Source organism: Canis lupus, chromosome 21 (assembly GCF_011100685.1).
Source record: "Canis lupus familiaris isolate Mischka breed German Shepherd chromosome 21, alternate assembly UU_Cfam_GSD_1.0, whole genome shotgun sequence".
In the NCBI taxonomy this organism is placed as follows: domain Eukaryota; kingdom Metazoa; phylum Chordata; class Mammalia; order Carnivora; family Canidae; genus Canis; species Canis lupus.
In genome coordinates, this window is record NC_049242.1 from 5,481,625 (window position 1) to 5,500,895 (window position 19,271).

General features: G+C 37.2%; 1 protein-coding gene across 22 annotated transcripts in view; it reads left to right on the forward strand.

The window, feature by feature from the left end:
• Positions 1 to 19,271, forward strand: part of FAM76B (family with sequence similarity 76 member B) — a 177,743-nt gene that overhangs the window by 43,031 nt on the left and 115,441 nt on the right. For 8 of the 22 annotated variants that reach the window (XM_038568241.1, XM_038568242.1, XM_038568244.1 and 5 more), the window contains 3 exons: positions 8,206 to 8,220; positions 11,908 to 12,067; positions 16,244 to 16,397. The exons of 2 other annotated variants lie outside the window; for them this stretch is intronic. In XM_038568241.1, the coding sequence (XP_038424169.1) occupies positions 8,206 to 8,220; positions 11,908 to 12,052 (160 nt within the window). In that variant the 3' untranslated portion in view covers positions 12,053 to 12,067; positions 16,244 to 16,397. Of the gene's footprint in view, positions 1 to 1,049; positions 1,189 to 4,782; positions 4,935 to 8,078; positions 8,125 to 8,205; positions 8,221 to 11,907; positions 12,068 to 16,243; positions 16,590 to 17,542; positions 18,084 to 19,271 lie in introns of those variants that run through there. 12 more of the 22 variants (XR_005375415.1, XR_005375414.1, XR_005375413.1 and 9 more) reach the window with 9 other exon arrangements.

The following is a 19,271-nucleotide window of genomic DNA, read 5'->3' on the forward strand; positions in this document are numbered from 1 at the left end:
TGTTAGCTCTGGAGATACAATACTGAATAAGATGAAGCCAGAACCATTCCACCCCCTTTAAAAAAAATCACGTACTTTACTTGGATTAAGTAACTGTGCATGAATTAATTTATTACCAACTACTGGTTTATCTGTTATGTGGAAAGTCTTCAAGGTAATGCCACACACGGGGTAAGCTTTGGGTGGGAGAGATATGCACAGGTCAGGGTCACCATCAGAGTCCTGTACATTGCAAGGGAAGAGAAGAATGGTAATAAATGGATTAAGAGTCTCAGAAGTGAGTTGTGGAGGGGCTTCCTCCCAGTCTTTACTTGATTCGCTACTTTGCCCAGAGTGAGTATGTCTTTTATTAAGATGGGCTTGTACCTATGGAAGTTCACAGGAGGTCCAAGGAGTCAAATGGAAGTTTTAGAGTTTAACTGATAGAACTCTGAAAGTGGTTGTCTTATTCTGACATCAAAGGACACGAACCAGTTAATCTATTTGTGAAGGGAAGATGGAAAGATTGAATATTACGGAGAGACAGGAAGCCAAATGAATTTTAATGAAATATAATAGATATAGAAACTAGGGTATCCTAATATGTTGTTCTCCAAAATCAGATCTGGAAATTAGAAGAGTCAGAATGACTATGCAAAATTCTATTACTTGCTTGAATGGGAAGGGAACAAAGCTATTACGTGCCAGTATGAAACCCTGTTCCAGAGAAAAAGATGTATGTCTTCACAGAAACCTCTCTTTTGAATACAAACTATTGAGAAGACAGGGGGACCTCTCTCCCCAACCCTGATTAGCAGTCTTCATCCTGCTGACTTTGCTCTACAGTGCATTTTTAAATCTCTAACAGTTGTCATTTAACACGATATAATTTCCCTCCTTATTGTATTTCTTTTTTTTTTTCCTTATTGTATTTCTTATTTGCTGTCTGTCTCTCTTACAAGGAGAGAGATCTTTGTTTATTCCTTAATGTATCCTAAATGCCTAGAAGAGTGCAAGGCGACTATGGATGGCGACTTTAAACACTTCTTGCATGATGAATTCTTTGCCAGGTTTCCCCAGGGGACCAAAATGGAAGTAGCTCTATGAAAATAAGGGAAAGTGGTTCTTGAAAAAAAAAAATCGTTTGAGAAGAAGAGTGAACAGGCTGTGATAGATCATACTGGGATTCTGAACTAGAGAGGAAGACAAAGCACTGAAGGAGAAAAACTGCCTCCAGGGAGGTACTTAAATAAGAAAACTACTACAAGAAACTTAGGCTTACAAAACTAATTTTTCCCCATCCCTTTAGGCAATTATTTTAAGACAAAAATGTCCAGGTAAACTTCATTTCCTCTGATGATGATTTAGTCCACTGTTTTTATGGGAAATCATTGGTTTGCTTGTTTAGTGGCTTGCCAGACCCAGGTGAGCCCTACACATCTGGAATATTTGGGGCTATAAAGATTCAATAACACAGCTGGGTGCTGTAAGTTAGTTTGAGAGTTCAGCTGCTGCAACTGGGAAGGGATTGAGAAATCGTCTATGTTTCTCTTCTAATCCTTTAGTTGTTTTCTCTTCTGAAGACTGGGTTAATTATATAGTGACTGTTTTAGGTTGCTTCTGACTACATAATGTTTGTGTCCATGTTTTTTCATCTGGTAAAAGGAAGGCTCATCCTTGGGTCCCTGAAATAAAAAGGAAAACAACAATAGTCAACATTTGTATGACCACTAGCTTTATTCCATTAGATTGTCACAATGACCCTGTGGAATGATACCATGACTGTAATGATTTATTTCAACTAACTTGAGACTCAGAGTTGTCAAGTTGTTTGTCCGAAGATGCACAGCTAGGAAAGCACCCCAAGGGGTACTTGGACCCAAGTCTTGGAACTCAAAATCCTGGGTACTCTCTACTGCTTGTAAGTTATCAAAGCCTTTTTGCAACAATGGCCTAATTGTTAGTCTTGTCATAGCATTCTGCCTAGAAATCACAGACTTAAGAAGTGTATGAACCCTTGAGCTTTAGGGTCATAAACTTTTTTCAGACATAAATTTTTTTTTATTGTTGAAATAACTTCACAATGTCAAAAAAAGATAGAAAAAGAAGTCATATCTTCCAATTTTATTTAGTATTTTCATTTCTCTAAAAAAAGATAAACCTTTAAGATTAATGTCAAGATAAGATTTGAACCATTACTGTCTTTTTCTCCCCCGATGCTGCAATGGGAGTAGCCAGAAATAACATGAAAACTTCTAACCTTCTGTTTTTGCCTCATTTCCACCAATCTCGATGCCATAAAAGGCCAAAAGAATAGGGCTGCTGTGTGATGGAATCTGAGACCCCTATTTGCTGTGTGATGGAAGCTGAAACCTCCATTTGCAAGTTCTCCTTGAATACTGATCCACTCTAATAATGTTTCATCATTGGGTAGTCTTTCTTTCTTTCTTTCTTTCTTTCTTTCTTTCTTTCTTTCTTTCTTCGAGGATGTGAGGGAGGGAGTAAGTAGGGCGGGATTCTTTGGGGGGGTGGCGGGGGGAGGGAGGAGCGGTAGGATGGCCTTGCAGCAAGTTACGTCTTCTGAATCCTTCATCCTCCCCCCTCTCCTCTTCTTGTCTTTCTTTCTTTCTTTCTTTCTTTCTTTCTTTCTTTCTTTCTTTCTTTCTCTTTCTTCTTTCTTTTTCTTTCAACTAAGAGGGTGTAAACCCCTTTCCCTTGCTTATGTTGATACCTGTATTTTGAAATGTTCTAGAATAGCACCATATAGAGAATCATTTACTCTGACAGAAATTTTTGAATGTTTTCCAAATTCTGCAACATGTGTTTATTCTAACTTTGGCCCAGAGTTGATTGCTGGCCTCAGATCTATTCCTTGCCCTTTCCCTGCTTGACTGGGCCAATCCCTGTAGGCTGTTTCCCAGGTCAGTGTGGCCAACAGGAAACCCTGCAGGAGATTAGAATGTGAGAGAAATGAAGATGCCAGGGTATTTCTCTTTATTCTTCTCTTTCTTGTGGGTATCTTTGGCTGAGCTATATATTTTCCATGGAACTAATTCCTGTCTGACAGGCCTGCTGTGAAATCAGCTACCAGTGGGTGACCCTGACATGAAGGCTCTGGTGACTTTGCTTCTTCCCTTTATCTTTCCAGCCTAAGGATAGTAGTGGTTCCATGATATTGGTAATTTCTGGATTCCCTCTCACCATTCCATTTGGCTTCTTAGCTCCTTCACCACCTGTGCAAACAAATGTTTTAAATACTTAAGTGAATTGTGTTTTCCCGGGTATACCCTGACCAAAACAGACACTGATAATCACTTGAAGATTTCTGAGACAAGCAGCTTTGTTAAACTATAATAGTAACAAACATTGACTTACTTGATGACAGAATTTGCTTACATTCTGAATGAGTATATGTCCACTTTACTGGACCAGTAAAAAAATGAATGGAGATTTTTACATAAATTCACAAGTTATTTGTAAGGCAAAGCTATTACTTCTTTTTTTAATTAATAAAATTTATTTTTTAGAAAAGTTTTAGGTTCAGGACAAAATTGAGTAGGAAGTACAGAATTTCTATATATCTTCTGTCTGCACACATGACCATTTTCTATTTTCTCAAAAAAAGCCTAAATAAGAAAATCCTGCTACTGTTGTAGGGCTTATAGTGAGAGGGTAAAATAAATGTATTTTTCTAGAATTTTCTGCAAGGTAAAATGGCAAGTTAATAGTTACTTCCATGTAATGAATACTCTGAAGAGAAACACAAGCCATGAATCTATTCAACTGAAGGAATTTTGGAAATGGGGTATATGAGAGCATTCTGAGTCAGAGAAAATGGAAGAGAGTGGAGATGAGATTAGGTGCTGCTCATAAGAGGAGTCAAGTAAGTCTGGGACCTCTCTCAAATCAGGTGGTGTATGTTGGTGGCAAGGGATGAGGAGAGAACTTATATAGAGACACCTAAACATACACAGCAGACCCAAGCAGACTATCTCCTGATGGGTGAAACATTTTAGTAACTCCACCTCAATGAAGATACTGAGGCTCTCTGCACAAGAGAACACCTTGCATGTGCTGAAGAGAAAGTTTAAGAACTCCATGAATAACTTAGATAGGATGGAAGTGGGCAATGAAATTCACTGTGACAAATTTGGCACTGTCTCAGCAGCTTGGAGATCTTAGAGGTCACATAGAATAGGGATATCCTGACAATATGAGAGACACTTCAGACATTGTCCCCTTCTTTCTGACTTCTTCTTTCCTTTCCTTCCTTCCTTCCTTCCTTCCTTCCTTCCTTCCTTCCTTCCTTCCTCCCTTCCTTCCTTCCATCTAACAATTATTTATGAGTGTCAAGTATCAAGCACTGTTGTTGGCAATGGTGGCACATTAATAAATAAAACATCAAAAAAATCCCTTGTCTATAAAAGAAAACAAAACGGTCAATATTATAAGCTATAATTACATGGTATGCTAAAGAGGAAAAGTACTGTGGAGAAATTTAGAGATAATAATTAGGGTGTTAGTGTAGGGTAGAGGATAGGGTGGGACTGGTTAGTGTAGAGTTCATCAAGAAGGTGACTTTTGGTGAGGAGTTGAGGAAATGAGGGAGTAAGTCATTAGATACCTAGATGAGCAGTATTGTAAGTAAAAGGAACAGCAAGAGCAAAGGCCAGAAGGCAAGAGTTGCCTCATAAAGTTAAATATGTATTTAACTTATGACCCAGTAATGTCACTCCTAGGTATTCACTTAAAAGAAACAAAAACAAATGTCCTTAAAAGACTGTGTACTAATGTTTATATCAGCTTTATTCATATTAGCCTCAAATGGAAACCATCCCTTATATCCAAGAGGAGAATAAGTAAATGAATTATGGTATATTCATACAATGGAATTCTACTCATCAATAAAAAAGAAAGAACTATGAATACAAGCTACAACAGGAATGAATCTCAAAAACATTGTGTTGAATCAAAGAAGCCAGACACAAAAGAATATATCCTATTTGATTCTATTTATATTAAGTCTAAGAACAGGTAAAACTAAATCTATTGTGACAGATATTAAAGTGTTGATTAAGGGAATGGGTAAGAATTGACTGAAAGGGACTGAAGGAAATTTCTGAGGAGATATAAATGCTCTAGATCTTGATTTGAGTGGTGTTTATATGGGTATATATAACTGTCAAAACCCTATGAACTAGACACTTACAATTTACACATTATAGAGTATGTAAACTATACTTCAATTTTAAAAAATGTGCCAAGAGGATAAGCAGGGAATCGGGGTGTTTGGTGTGGAGTGAGTGAGGAGGAATGTAGCAGCAGAGGAGGCCAAAGTAGAATAGTGGATGAAGCTAATCATATAAGGCCAATAGGCCATGGTGAGGCCCCTGGGTTTCATTATGAATGAAATAAGGACCATCAGTCAGATTTTGAGCAGGGGCATGAAACGATCTGGTATAGGTTTTAAGAATACCACTCTAGTTGCTAAGAAAGACTGGAAAGCCAGGCAGATCCATCCAAAGAGCATTGCAGTCATCTGGGCTCGAGCTCATGATGGCTTGGATGGGAGGCAGCAGTGGAGATGGTGAGATGGATTTGGATCTTCGATACAATTTTGAAGGTAGAGGTGATGGAATTTGTGGAAAGAGTGGATGTGGGATTAGAGAGGAAGCAAGGAATAATTTGATTCCAAATTTTGACTTGAGCATCGAGAAAGATGAAGTTGCCATTAGTTGAAATGGAGAAGACTGGAGGAGGTTTTGTGGACACACGAAGTTTGGGATACCAATAGATTCCAAGTAGAGACGATGGCCAGACAGTTGTATACAGGAGTTCTTAACCTACAGAAGTTACTAAAAGCCTGGATGAGGTCAATAAGGAATCAAGTGTGACTACAAAAAGATACCCCACACTGAAGGGAATGCTGGCCCCATGTTTTGCTGGGGAGGATATGCCACCATAGGAAAGGTATGGAAACTCCTCAAAGACAGTTGCAGAAGGAGACAGTTTCTTCTCCCTTTCCCCCCTCCCTGCCTCAACATCACAGGAGAATTAGGAGATAGGATGTGGATGGGTAAAGAGGCAAGAAGTCAAGAACCCTGTTGTCCTCAGCCTCTTCAAGCTTCTGTAGTCATACATTTAGCCTGTACTGGGGAGAAGAGAAAGAGGGCTTTGAGTCAAATTTGAGATTGAAGCTAAGTGAATAGCACTGTTTTAAGATCCAAAATGACTTTTTTCTAACAACTGAAAGTGGCTACAAAGATGTAAAGCAAGATTAATTGCCTTCAGGGAGGCTCTGCCCAGCCTGGGAAATGGTATGTGCTAGAAAATGGTATGGGGTGTTCATGAGAGCATACCTAGTATTGGTTATTGGGGTTAAAAAAACCTTTCATGTTTATATCCTGTGAGTTGAGACTGCTCACAAAACTGAGTATGTCAGCATTTGATACTATGAGATTTGTGAAAGAGCTCTGGGCATTAATTGCTCATCTATAAAATACGTATGTTGGGCAATATGATAATCTATAAGGTAATTTCCAAATCCCAAATTGTATCACTTGATTTGAAGCACTTAAGATCAATCATAGCACAGTGGCTAGTGCTAAGCCAACATTTTGCTAAATAGTGAGTTCTTTTTCTTTGAGACTCCATTTGTGATAACAAGGTTTGATCAAGTGAGTTGCATAAAACTAAAGATTTTTTTAAATCCAGTTATTAAAATACTTTTAAGATTCTGCTTTTAAGGCAAGCATTAACAGTAATAAGGAGCAATGTAATTTCTATCCATATGCAGAGCAAGCATATCAATGAAATTTCAGTTTATGCAGACACCTGCTTTACTGGGTTTAATGAGAATCTAAAAATAAAAACTAATGTCCTCCGTGGAAATAAACACAGTGACAGATTTGTTTGACACAGAGTTCCCAACATTGAAGTACATATCATTCCAACTCATGTTTTGGCTTCTGTAAGCCCTCAAACAGCTATCTTCCAGCAAACTTAATGATGGATGTATTGCAGAAACCATTCCTATAATTCTTCCACATTAGTGTAGAAATCAGCTAAGGTTGCAGAATGCAAAGCAGTGATTTTACCATACAAAATTTATTCTAATGTTCCTCTTGGGAAAACCTTGCAATTGAAACACATTGGTTTTGAACATATTTGAATCCTGTTTGGCAACTGTAATATACAAATATTGAACAGCAGCTAATGGTCATGGTATCTCTGTGACTATGTCTGCTATAAAAGAAGAAAAATCATCTAAAGTTGATTCTTGGAATTCATTGCTATTTTTCCAAAATTTAAAGGATCAATGAAATTATCAAAAATAAAATTTTGGGAAAGCTGGGTGCATCATTCCAATAGAAAAAGAGCACTTAGTAAGGTCTTATCTGGATACAGTTCCGTGCCCAAGGCAGGGACTGATTGATCAGTTGACTGGGGTTTTCATACAGATGGAGGCATCAAACATAGAAAAGGTCACCTCATTCACTTATTTTTTTCATTTAGTAGGAACTGAGGTGAAACTGTCAGCTTTATCTAGGCAGTAATAAAATAAGATGCTAACATGTTAATTTCAGTAATTTTTTTAATTCAGAATTTAATAGTTCTTTCCAGAACATTGAGGAGTTATAACTATTTGCCTATGTTACAAAGTTTTCTAACTTTTGTTTTCCTATATATACTTTAAAAAATCTAGAAATACTATTTTCTTCAGAAACAAAAAGTGTGGGTATCATACACATATATGCACAGTATATAAGTTTATTGACATGTATGTGTATATATATAAGTGTATACACACATAATATAAAGCATGTAATATTGCATATGAGCAACTGCAATGTTCAAGTTCTTTACATGGTTCCTCAGAGTAAGTTGCCAGATCAGCAATAGCCCTTCTTTACAGATAGGAAACTAAGCTCAACAAATCTAAAGAGCAGTTTAAGGTCACATAGCTAGTTAATGGCTGTTAAAGATTTATTCTAATTTTTTTAAATTTTTGATTGATTTATTTATCTTTCTGATTTTAAACTCATACTTTTTTCACTCTACTATGCTGCAAATATCCCCTTTCTGCAAATCTGCTAAAGAGGCACTACAAATCTACAAAGAAGTGAATGACAGATGATTATTTCCTTTACAAATGAATTTACTCTGAATTTTTTACTCTGTAATGATCAATGTTTAAAACACCATTTGCCTTTATATGCAACATAGAGACTTTTCAGAAATGTAAGTATTAAGTAATATAGACATGTCTTTTAAAAAGAATATAATAGGTGTGTCTGGGCTACAAAAGATCTTTGTTGCTATAGTCCATATGTACTATTTCCTGACATCTTGACTAATAGCATAGGTAGAATTTTTTGCTGAGGATAGAAATGATACTGAAAGGATCCCATGTATGTGAGGCATTAGGGTGGTCACCGAAGACAAAGGTTTATCAAGTTCTTACAGAATGTCAGAAAGTGTTCGGGCAACGGCAAACAAATGTACAAAACAACTTCTATACCATCAAGCACAATGAAATAGTCGGGTTCAGAGGCAATACTCAAAGAACTCTATAGATATGGAGACAGAGAGATCCACACATTTTTAGGGATATGTGCATGATGTTTCCCAAGCCACACTAAGTAAGAGGTAGAATGAGAGTGTCAGAATCACAGTGCAAATGTTTTATTTCTTTGGCTCTGTCTCACTCACTCCAGACTCTTGTAAAAACCTTTACAGATTACTTCTGAGTTATCCTTAGAGTATTTCACTGTAATGCATATACCCAAATACCATCATTTTACTTCTTTCCAGCCCCAGCTTTGCTGCCTAGGGTAAGGTCTGCTGCCAGATTTCCCAGTGCCAAAGAGCAGATGCTGCTGCCCAGGGTGCTTGCCTTGGTTCTCCCCTACATCCCACTCCCTGCTTTCCTCAGTACTAAAGCTATTTGATTGTGCCAAAGCTACTGATGGGAGAAGCTTTCATGCAGAAATCTCACATTGTGTTCTCCACTGGTCTGTGGAGAATCCCTCTTTCCCTCTTTGTATCACACCCCTGGTATATATGTGACTCATGTCCTCCGGCTTCTCCAGTATGTGGGCAGAAATGCAATCACATTAGCATAATGCCCAGAATTTTCTGGCTTCTTTGCCCTCATTTATAAAACTGTAGGAATTTACCAATTCCCAGCCTTGCCTGAGTCTTTCCACTTAAGTGAGGGAATCCTTGGTGAGCATCTTGGAGCATGCACAAACAGATCTGTTCAGATTTCTCTACCCACTGCATCCTCTGTGGAGATGTCTTTTACTCCATCTCTTCCTCCTTCCTTCAGACAAAAAAGAAAAGCTCCGTGCAAAGAATGTTTAAAAAGAATCTTTGGGATCATGAGCCCTAGACACGTGATCTTGATTTCTGAAGCAGCACAATGTCCTTGTAATAAATTCCTATGTCTTGCTGTAAGGAGGCTGAAGTTAGTGTCTGTCACTTCTGACAGAAAGAATCTCAAATGATCCAGGTGTAGAAGGAAAGGTGGTATATTCATCTCTGAACATAACTTTTTCTGTTCTAAATCATTCCAGTTCTTTCCAGATTCCAGGTTTCCAAGATTATTGGAATTCCAGAATTCCCAAGATTATTCAAAATAACCCATCACTAATTATATCCCATTGAATGAATGAGGCTCTCTCCAATTAATTACTGTTGTGGGCTTGACTCTTTTTTCTGATGCGATTTGTTGTCTGCACTGATTAATTGAACAGATTGTTGGGTAATTTCATTTTCTTCTGATATTGCAAAGTTTAACCTTCTCAGTCTCACTTATTCATGTTTATAAACAACTAAATTGAAAAATAGTCTTTTTATATTGAGGTAAAGTTGGTATGTAGCATTATATTAGTTTCATGAGCACAACATAATAATATATTTGTATATATTACGAAGTGATCACCATAGTAAGTTCTTCTAATAAACAACCCTCACTACAGCTGTAGTACAAATACAATGGAGCTTATAAAGGACTTATAAAGTCCTGGCTGTAAGCCAGGAAACTTGCAATTTGATTCTGAGTCCATCACTTATTTGCTATATGACTTTAATTCAGGTCCTCAGTATCTCTGAAAGTATTTCAGAATTGAGGCACCTGGGTGGCTTAGCGGTTGAGCGCCTCTGCCTTCAGCTCAGGAATGATCCTGGGGTCCTGGCATCAAGCCCTGCATCGGGCTCCCTGCAGGGAGCCTGCTTCTTCCTCTGCCTATGTCTCTGCCTCTCTCTGTGTCTCTCATGAATAAATAAATAACATCTTAAAAAAAAAAGAATTTCAGCATCTATGAAACAGATCAGCGGCATATGTTTTATAAAAAGGCATTGAAAAATATGAAGCCTATACAATGTGGAGTATTAATAATAAAAATAGCAAACAAAAGCACAATGAGAGTTTTATCTCAGCTTCTCTCTAGAACCAGGTCTGCAACATTTTCTTGTTTGAACTCATTTCATAATACATTTGGAAATACTATTAGAAAAATATTTCAAATAGTATTCAAGCTAAAGTTGGTATACCGAGAAATAATAATGTATTAGAATGAGTTAAGATTTTGGTAGGACAAAGTATATATTTATGAATTCATAGAGTGAAATTAAAATATGTATTTACATCAGAATCTTCTTTGTAGTGTTTTGAGTGTTTGGTACAAGTGATATCTTCTTCTCTAGATACACTATCATCAACCTAGTTAAATAGTCATTAACACTTCCAGATTTTAGGATAGGGAGAGGAGAGGAAGGACAATGTTTAATCCTAAATTTGCTTCAGGGCTGGAAAGTTAAGATATCCAATTCCTCTATAGGTGCTAGACATCATCACCTGAACCAGACAATGAATTTGGGCTTAAATACATTTGTATGACTTCTGATGACATCTTGCCTGAGAACATTCTCTTATTTGAAGTTTCAGATTGCTTTTTCCTTTCATTTCCATTCTAACTCATTTCCAGCATTATTTTACAAACACCTATTTGTATGTTTGTTAAGTCCTTGGTAGCCATGGTAATATTACTATAATATATTGCATATCCTGAAATGAGTGTGACTAAATTATCCAATACATAGAAAAATCTGAAACAGTGTGTTCCCATACATTTAATATAACATCATGGATTTGTTTCTATCAAGTCAGTTAATGTAAATAGAATATACCACAAAATATATTACACCGTAGTTACCAGGTTTCATTTTTATTCAACAGAAATACATGAATCCTGTCTGAGTTGTTAAAAGTTCTGAATTAGTGATGTACAAATTAATGAGGTCTTGTCACCTAGATTTTAAGCTCAAATGTACTGTCTACTTTTTCCTTTCTCTATAGCATATTCCCTGCTTCCAGAAATAAGTTGGATGCAGCTTCCTTTCGCCCTCTGCAAGATAAATTGAATTTCCTTGTGTGAAAGCAAAGCAGCTAGAAAAATAATTTTTTTCCATTTTGGGAAGCTGTGTTGAGCTATAGCGTCATTGCACAGCAGGATTTTACAGATCAAAAAGTCAGGTGTGGAGAGACCAGAGTTCTCAAGAAGAGAGGGGCAAATTAGGGGAGAAAGAGGAAACTATATCTAGCAAGCCTATAGTTTATGATCTCTAAGAAAAGGGAAGACAACGTATTGGAGTAGAATGTGGTCTGGACTAGGGGAGCAGACTATGTGAGGTTCTAGCTAAACTACTGAAAGTGAACATTAAATGTGGTTGACAATTTACACAATCACATTTAATCTTCACACCAACTTTGAGGAGTTAGTATTATTTTCTGACTTTTACTGGTTAAGAAGTTGTAGGTCAAGGAATTGAAATGACTGATGAGAGATAGAAAGTGGAATGTGATCCCAGGTCTTCTGATTCTAATAAATCCATTCATGGCTTGCTAACCCCCACCCTCTACAGAATCCTCTTTGTCATCAACAAAGTGCTTGTTGGCTGGGCTAAAAGGCAGCCTTCGGCTGTGAGGCCCAGAGTAAAGGATATGATGCTTTTCCCTTTGGGATCAGTCTCAGGACATCGTTACAGACTCTGTAGCTACTCTACTTAACAAAATCCTCACAATGTAAGTACTCTCTCTGTGTATTTGCTGAATGTCACTACTCCAAATTAGACTATAAGCTCCCTGAAGACATAGACCAGTTTTGTTTTGCTCACTGTTTATACACGGTGCAGCACAGTACAATGAAAGAGTATAGCAACATTTGCTCCAGATAGAATGGATAGTTTTTAAAAATATATTTTATTTTTGTTTATTCATGAGAGACATACAGAGAGAGGCAGAGACATAGGCAGAGGGAGAGGCAGACTCCCTGCAGGGAGCCTGATGTAATTTAAATCCCAGGATCAGAACCTAAGCCAAAGGCAGATGCTCAACCACTGAGTCACCCGGATACCCCTAGAATGGATAATTTTTAAAATAAAATTTTTAGATTTACAGAATTGAAAATACAGCAGCTTTTCCATATACTCCACATCCAGTTTCCCCTTATTAATATTTACATAAGTATGGAACATTTGTCCAATTTGATAATTGATATGTTATTATTAATGAAACTCCATATTTAATGCAGATTTCCTGTGAAATCTTTAGATTATTTTGCTTTGTTTTTGTTTTTACTAGATGTCCTTTTTCACTTTCAGAATCCCATCTAAAATACATTACATTTAGTAGTCATGTCTCCCTTTACCTGTCACAATTTCTCAGATTTTCTTTGTTTTGAGGGCCCTGATGGTTACATGGAACACTAGTCAGATATTTTGTAGAATCTCCGTCAGTTAGGATTTGTCTGACTTTTTTTCCTCATTATTGACTGGGTAATGTATCTGAGAGGATGGTCATAGAGGTAAAGTACCATTGTCATTACATTATCTCAAAGGTACATATTATCAAAATGACCTCTCACTGCTGATATTAACCTTGGTCACCTGGCATGAGGTAGTATTTGTCAGGTTTCTCCATTGTTGAGTTACTCTTCTCCTTACCAGTGTACTCTTTGGAAGAAAGTCACCGTGTGCCCCACACTTAAGGAGTGGAGCATTGTGCTGCATCTCTTTAGGATAGAGTATCTACATAAATTATTTGGAATTCTCTTGTAAAGGAGATTTGTTTCTTCTCCCCCATTTATATATTCAATCATTTATATCAGGTGAACTCATGGATATTTATGCTTTAAGTTAGAATCCAATGCTACATTATTTTGCTTACTCAAATCATTCCAACCTTTGCCATTGGGAGCTCTTTCAGTTGGCTCCTATATACCCTTGACATATCCCCATGAAGGTGGGGTTTTTGCTTTGTTTTGTTTTGAACAGTTTCTTACTTTCTGGCATTAGAAGATACTTCCATTTTATCTTGTATATTTTCCGCCTAAGTCCTAGAGTTAGCTATTTCTCCAAGGAAACATAGTTTCTTTTATTGGAGAGTGATGTTAGAAACCAAGATTTGGACAGTAGATGTACTCATTGCTACTGGGGTAGCATTGCTTCAAAGTCTTCTCAGATGACAGAGCAAGGAGGTATACATGTGTACTCTAACTGGAATTTATACACCTATCTATAAACATTTCTACAGGTATTTTCTGATTTAAGCTAAATATTAATTTATACTGGTGCCTCCAACTCTAACCTATAGATCATTGTAGGCTCCTTCTACTGCTTATTTGTAATCTCTCTGGTTCCCACCATCTGCTATCCATTTACTTAATTGTGAATTCTAATATCCATAGATAGTAGTTTTAGAGTTGCTAACCTAGACTTTGTGGGGAAAAAACTTTATCAACTGGAGTACGTGGATAGTTGTCCCTTTTGCCTTTAGACTTGAAGACTCTACTGATTTCCAAAGTTATTCAGGTCAGCACTCTCATTCCACACTACATTCAGTGAGGTTAGGTTGTTCATACATTGATAATACATTTTTATTCCTTTGTCATATTCTGTTTGCGATACTGGGATCCACTGACCTCCAAAGTGGTTTTTAAACATTTGTATACACTAAGGTTGCACTTTGTGTTGTAATAGTCTGTATGCTTTGACAAAGATAAACTGTCATGTATCCACCATTACAGTACCATACAGAATACTTTCACTACGGGATCCCTGGGTGGCGTAGCGGTTTGGCGCCTGCCTTTGGCCCAGGGCGCGATCCTGGAGACCCGGGATCGAATCCCACATCAGGCTCCCGGTGCATGGAGCCTGCTTCTCCCTCTGCCTGTGTCTCTGCCTCTCTCTCTCTCTCTCTCTGTGACTATCATAAAAAAAAAAAAATTAAAAAAAAAAAAAGAATACTTTCACTACCCTAAAAATCCCATGTAGTTTGCCTGTTCCACCTACTATCCACACTACCCTCTACTTGAACATCTGGCAACCACTGATCTATTTACCATTTTCATGGTTTCATTTTCTCCAGAATGTTACATAATTGGAATCATACAGTATGTAGCTTTTTTAGACTGGCTGTTTTCACTTAGCAATATGTACTTAAGATTCATTCATATTCTTTTGTGACTTGTTAGCTCATTCTTTTTTGTCACTGAATAATATTCCATTGTATGGATATACCAAGATTTGTTTATCCATTCACCTATTGAAGGGCATCTTGGTTGTTTCCAGTTTTGGGCAGTTACAAATAAAGCTGCTACAAATATTCATGTGGAGGTTTTTGTGTGGATATGTGTTGGGGCCCAACATAGGACTTGAACTCAGGATCCTGAGATCAAGACCTGAGCTAAGATCAAGAGTTAACCAATTAAAGTGATTAACCAACTTAACCAATTGAGCCATTCAGGCACTCCTGGATATGTGTTTTCAAATAATTTGAGTAAATACTTATGAGCACAATTGCTGCTAAGATTACATTAGTTTTATAAGAAACTGCCAAACTGCCTTTTAAAGTAGTAATATTGTTTTGCATTCTCACCAACAATGAATGAGAGTCCTGTTGCTCTACATACTTGTTAGCACTTAGTATTCTTAGTGTTTTGAATTTTAGCCATTCAATAGTTGTGTAGTAGCATGTCTTTGTTGTTAAAAGAATATATTTTTCTCAGAGAAGTTATCATTCCCTCACATATCCTGTGAATGCACAATTTACAGATCATCTTCTGCACCAAACCCTTGTTTTAAGTTAGTAAGTTGAGAACCAGTGACTTGGCAAAGTCCTGATGAAGTTTGATAGAAGAGAAATAATACCAAGGCTTTCAGTGTGATCATCGTTCTGTTCTTTTTTAAAATTTACTTTCTTTTCTTTTCTTCTTTTTCTTCTTCTTCTTCTTCTTCTTCTTCTTCTTCTTCTTCTTCTTCTTCTTCTTCTTTCTTCTTCTTCTTTTCTTCTTTTTTTATAGTAATGAATCTAGTTTTGTTGGGTAGAATTTGAAGAACTCCTATTGGCAAGAGATATTTTTAAGAAAGTTATGAGTCTTCAGAAATATAGGCAGGAACTACAGGCATTGAGCAAATCTTTGCAGCCAGGCACTAGGAGAGCTCAGGTAATATGGAGCCATGTTCATGAGGCTGAGGCAAACATTCTATGTCCAGTCCTATTAGCTTTGTACTAAGAAAAATACTATTTTCTGACCCTGTGCTTGTATCTTTTTAGAAACCTTTAAGGATTAAAGCAAATCTATGGGACACTGAAGGGGAAATATACCTTCTGATCTATTACATTTGCTATTTATTAAACAAAAAGATGGAATAAAAACATTTGCAGTTCACCTAAACTTTTTGTCTGGATATGAGACAAATGTTGCAAAATCCAGTGAAGTTTCTTCCCAAGCCAGAAATCCCCCCCCCCCCAATACCTGGGGGGAATTCTTTATCTTGTATTTTATTAAGAAAATAAAAGAATTAATTGAAAGTTAACAAATCCATAATATGAAATTAAATGGTATGAACTTTACTATACAATTAGTTGAGTACAATGATTATAATATATAGCAAACTGAAAATCCTATTACGGTAGTAATTCTGATTCCTCCTTCCAAGGAACTGATGAAACCCCCTGAGAGATGTGACCAAGGAAAACAATTCTTTTTTGGCTCTTTATCCAGGGTGTCACTTGCTATTCTGCTGCCTCGTAATGTTTATATCCCAGACTCTCTGTGCAGATAGATTATTTTCTTCATGAGTTTTACATTCAATTGCATTAATTTTTTTTGTATTCCTATTTGCAGTTGCCAAAGTTCAGATGCAATGTTTGGAGTGCAAAGATGCTCTAATAATCTTTTTTCATGTATTTGTCCAGCCACAATCAACACTCTGAAAGATACTGGATTCATCTCTCTATACTTCTTTATACCATGATCGAAGCTATCATGATGGCCAGCGCATGGATTTTTGCTTTGTGAGGGGATGAGAGCTTTGCCGAAGTAGATATGACTTGAAAATGTTCCCCAAAGGTACAGAACTTGTGGATTCTTTAGATTGATCAATTTCCTGGTGTGGCACTTGGAATGGGTGCTGCCAGTGTCATTTCTCTCTGTCTAGAATTGCTGGGAGGTTACCCTGGGTGCCTCTTCTTAGGAACAATACTTTCTAAAAGTAAACTATGCTAAAAAAAAAAAAAAGTAAACTATGCTAACTCTGCTAAATTACTTTGGGATCTGTAATTTCTGTGTAGTTGTGTGACCTGAAGCCATGAGATAGATCTCAGGAGCCTAGCTATAGGATTTTAAAAATTTTATTCTATTCCCTTTTAACAGAGAGGGACCAGTGTGGTAGCAATCTCAAAGGGTTCCTCTCCAAGAATCTCACTCTGCTTCAAGGTTCTCAGGTCCTTTCTCTTCAGTTTCTCTATGTTATTCTACCAAAGATCTTCAGGCCCAGGTGATCTAGAGTCCACTCATATCACCACGCAGCAGCAGTAACGTGTGGGCGGGAAGTAGAATCAGTAGAGAGTGTTAAGAAGAAAGTTCCTGGAGGAGGAGGAAGTACTTATAAGTTGTGTTTTAAGAGGCCCTAAAAATCCTTTTGACTTCTTTACCCAAATATTTCCCTTCCTGATTCTGCTAAAGATCTTGGAATTCCGCAAATGTATCTAATCCCTTGGGTTTAGTCCCTAAAGTCTTTGTAAAGTACAAGTGCTGTTTAGGTCCAAGAGCCATAGAGAAATTTATTTATTTATTTATTTATTTATTTATTTATTTATTTATTTATTTTTTGCCATAGAGAAATTTAATTCAGAGTAATATATCAGTTAAGATGCAGTAATTTAGTAAGGGAATAGGATATTCTTGAAGGAACAGAACGTGAAATGTGGGATCTGATGTGGGAAGAGCAGTGGTTCTTACCTTTGGCAGTTAGGGACTCCTGAGAGAATATTTCAAAAGTTGTAGACCTTCTCCCCAGAAAAGAATACATACTGTGGAAGTGACTTTTGTAGCTAGGCATGTTCAAAAGTCAAAACTAGATGAAAACTTGGTAGAGACAAAATTTTGCTTGAAAAACCATTAAGTCGCCTATGAAGTATACTATAAGTGGTTTTAAAATATTATACTATTCAGTAATTGTTAAGCATATTGAAATTTGATTACCACTGATGTAGAACAAAGATGGAAGAAAAAGAATACATATATTCTTCTGTCTGGCCCTTCACAACATTCTGCCTTTGAAGAATCTATTAATCTCTGGAGAAGGAGGACAGGTATAAATTCTAAAGCTTGACTAGAAAACATTGTTCATTCTGGTTTTACTGTTCAGTCACTGTAACCTTAATACATGATAATAAATCTGTTTGTGGTTGAAGGTTTAAAAAAATTAGTGGCAAGCCTAGGTTCTAAAATCAAAATGTAAGTTAAATTTCTACAAAATGGGGCTCCACTGTACCCACAGAACTAACTCATGATTTGGAGCATTTATTGTTTCAGGTGATTGAGAGGGTGAGACACAGAGCAGCTGGGAAGGGGTAGGGACTGAAGGGAAATAGATGCAGAGGACGGTGTTAAAGCCCCCCTACTCGCTGCTGGGATTTACTCCAAAGGTACAGATGCAGTGAAATGGCAGGACACCAGCACCCCAATGTTTCTAGCAGCAATGTCCACAATAGCCAAACTGTGGAAGGAGCCTTGCGGTCCATCGACAGATGAATGGATAAAGAAGATGTGGTCTATGTATACAATGGAATATTCCTCAGCCATTAGAAATGACAAATACCCTCCATTTGCTTCCATGTGGATGGAACTGGAGGGTATTGTGTTGAGTGAAGTAAGTCAATCGGAGAAAGACAAACATTATATGGTCTCATTCATTTGGAGAATATAAAAATTAGTGAAAGGGATTAAAGGGGAAAGGAGAGAAAATGAGTGGGAAATATCAGTGAGGGTGACAGAACACGAGAGACTCCTAACTCTGGGAAACGAACAAGGGGTAGTGGAAAAGGAGGTGGGCAGGGGGTTGGGTGACTGGGTGACGGGCACTGAGGGGGGCACTGGATGGGATGAGCACTGGATGTTATGCTATATGTTGGCAAATTGAACTCCAATAAAAAAATATGAAAAAAATTAAAAAAACCTCTACTGACCTTTTATTTGTTCTTGAACCAGCCCCGGCTGGAGATCTTTGTCTTTTTAAGATTCCCTTTGCTCCCTCTTCTGTGTGCTTCTTCCCACACTCCTTTCTCTCTCCTATATGTTCCAGCATTCTCCTCTTGCCTTGTAGCACTCATCAATGAGGCCCTTAAGAAGTTCCCAGTTGGATAAGGGAAAAGCATAAGGCAGCCTTATCACTGCATTCCTGATTCCTCTGGGTTTTATTATTATTAATTTTCTTATGTGGTTTTTCTGTGAGGCAGCTGTGTTTTCAGATGGAGAAAAGTTTGTGACCTTAAGGACACAAAAAAAAAGAAAAAGATGCCATTAAGAAAGGGAGTGGAGAATTTTGATAGTTAGGATTTCTTTAAATAGTATCAACTGTAGCCAGTTGCCATCTTTTCTGACTGAATAGAAGGTAGATAGCCATTCTCTCTGATCTGGTCTGATGATTTTCCATTTCTTTTTTGGCACAGGGTAATGAACAACAAACTTTCTTAGTGTCTGGTGAGACCATTCATCTATTCCTCCTCTAATAAAGTCCAGAGGTCTGTTAGGAAGTTAATTTGTGGTTTAGGACCTCTGGCCATTGCAAAAGTACAATTTTTATTGGTATGTAAAAGCCTCTGATCCTATTTCTTCATTTGATGGAAAATAGAAGAGAGGTCATACAATTTAGTTTATTTTTTATTTATTGTCAAGATCAAATGAGGTAATATATGTGAAAATTCCCGTCATAACTTAGCA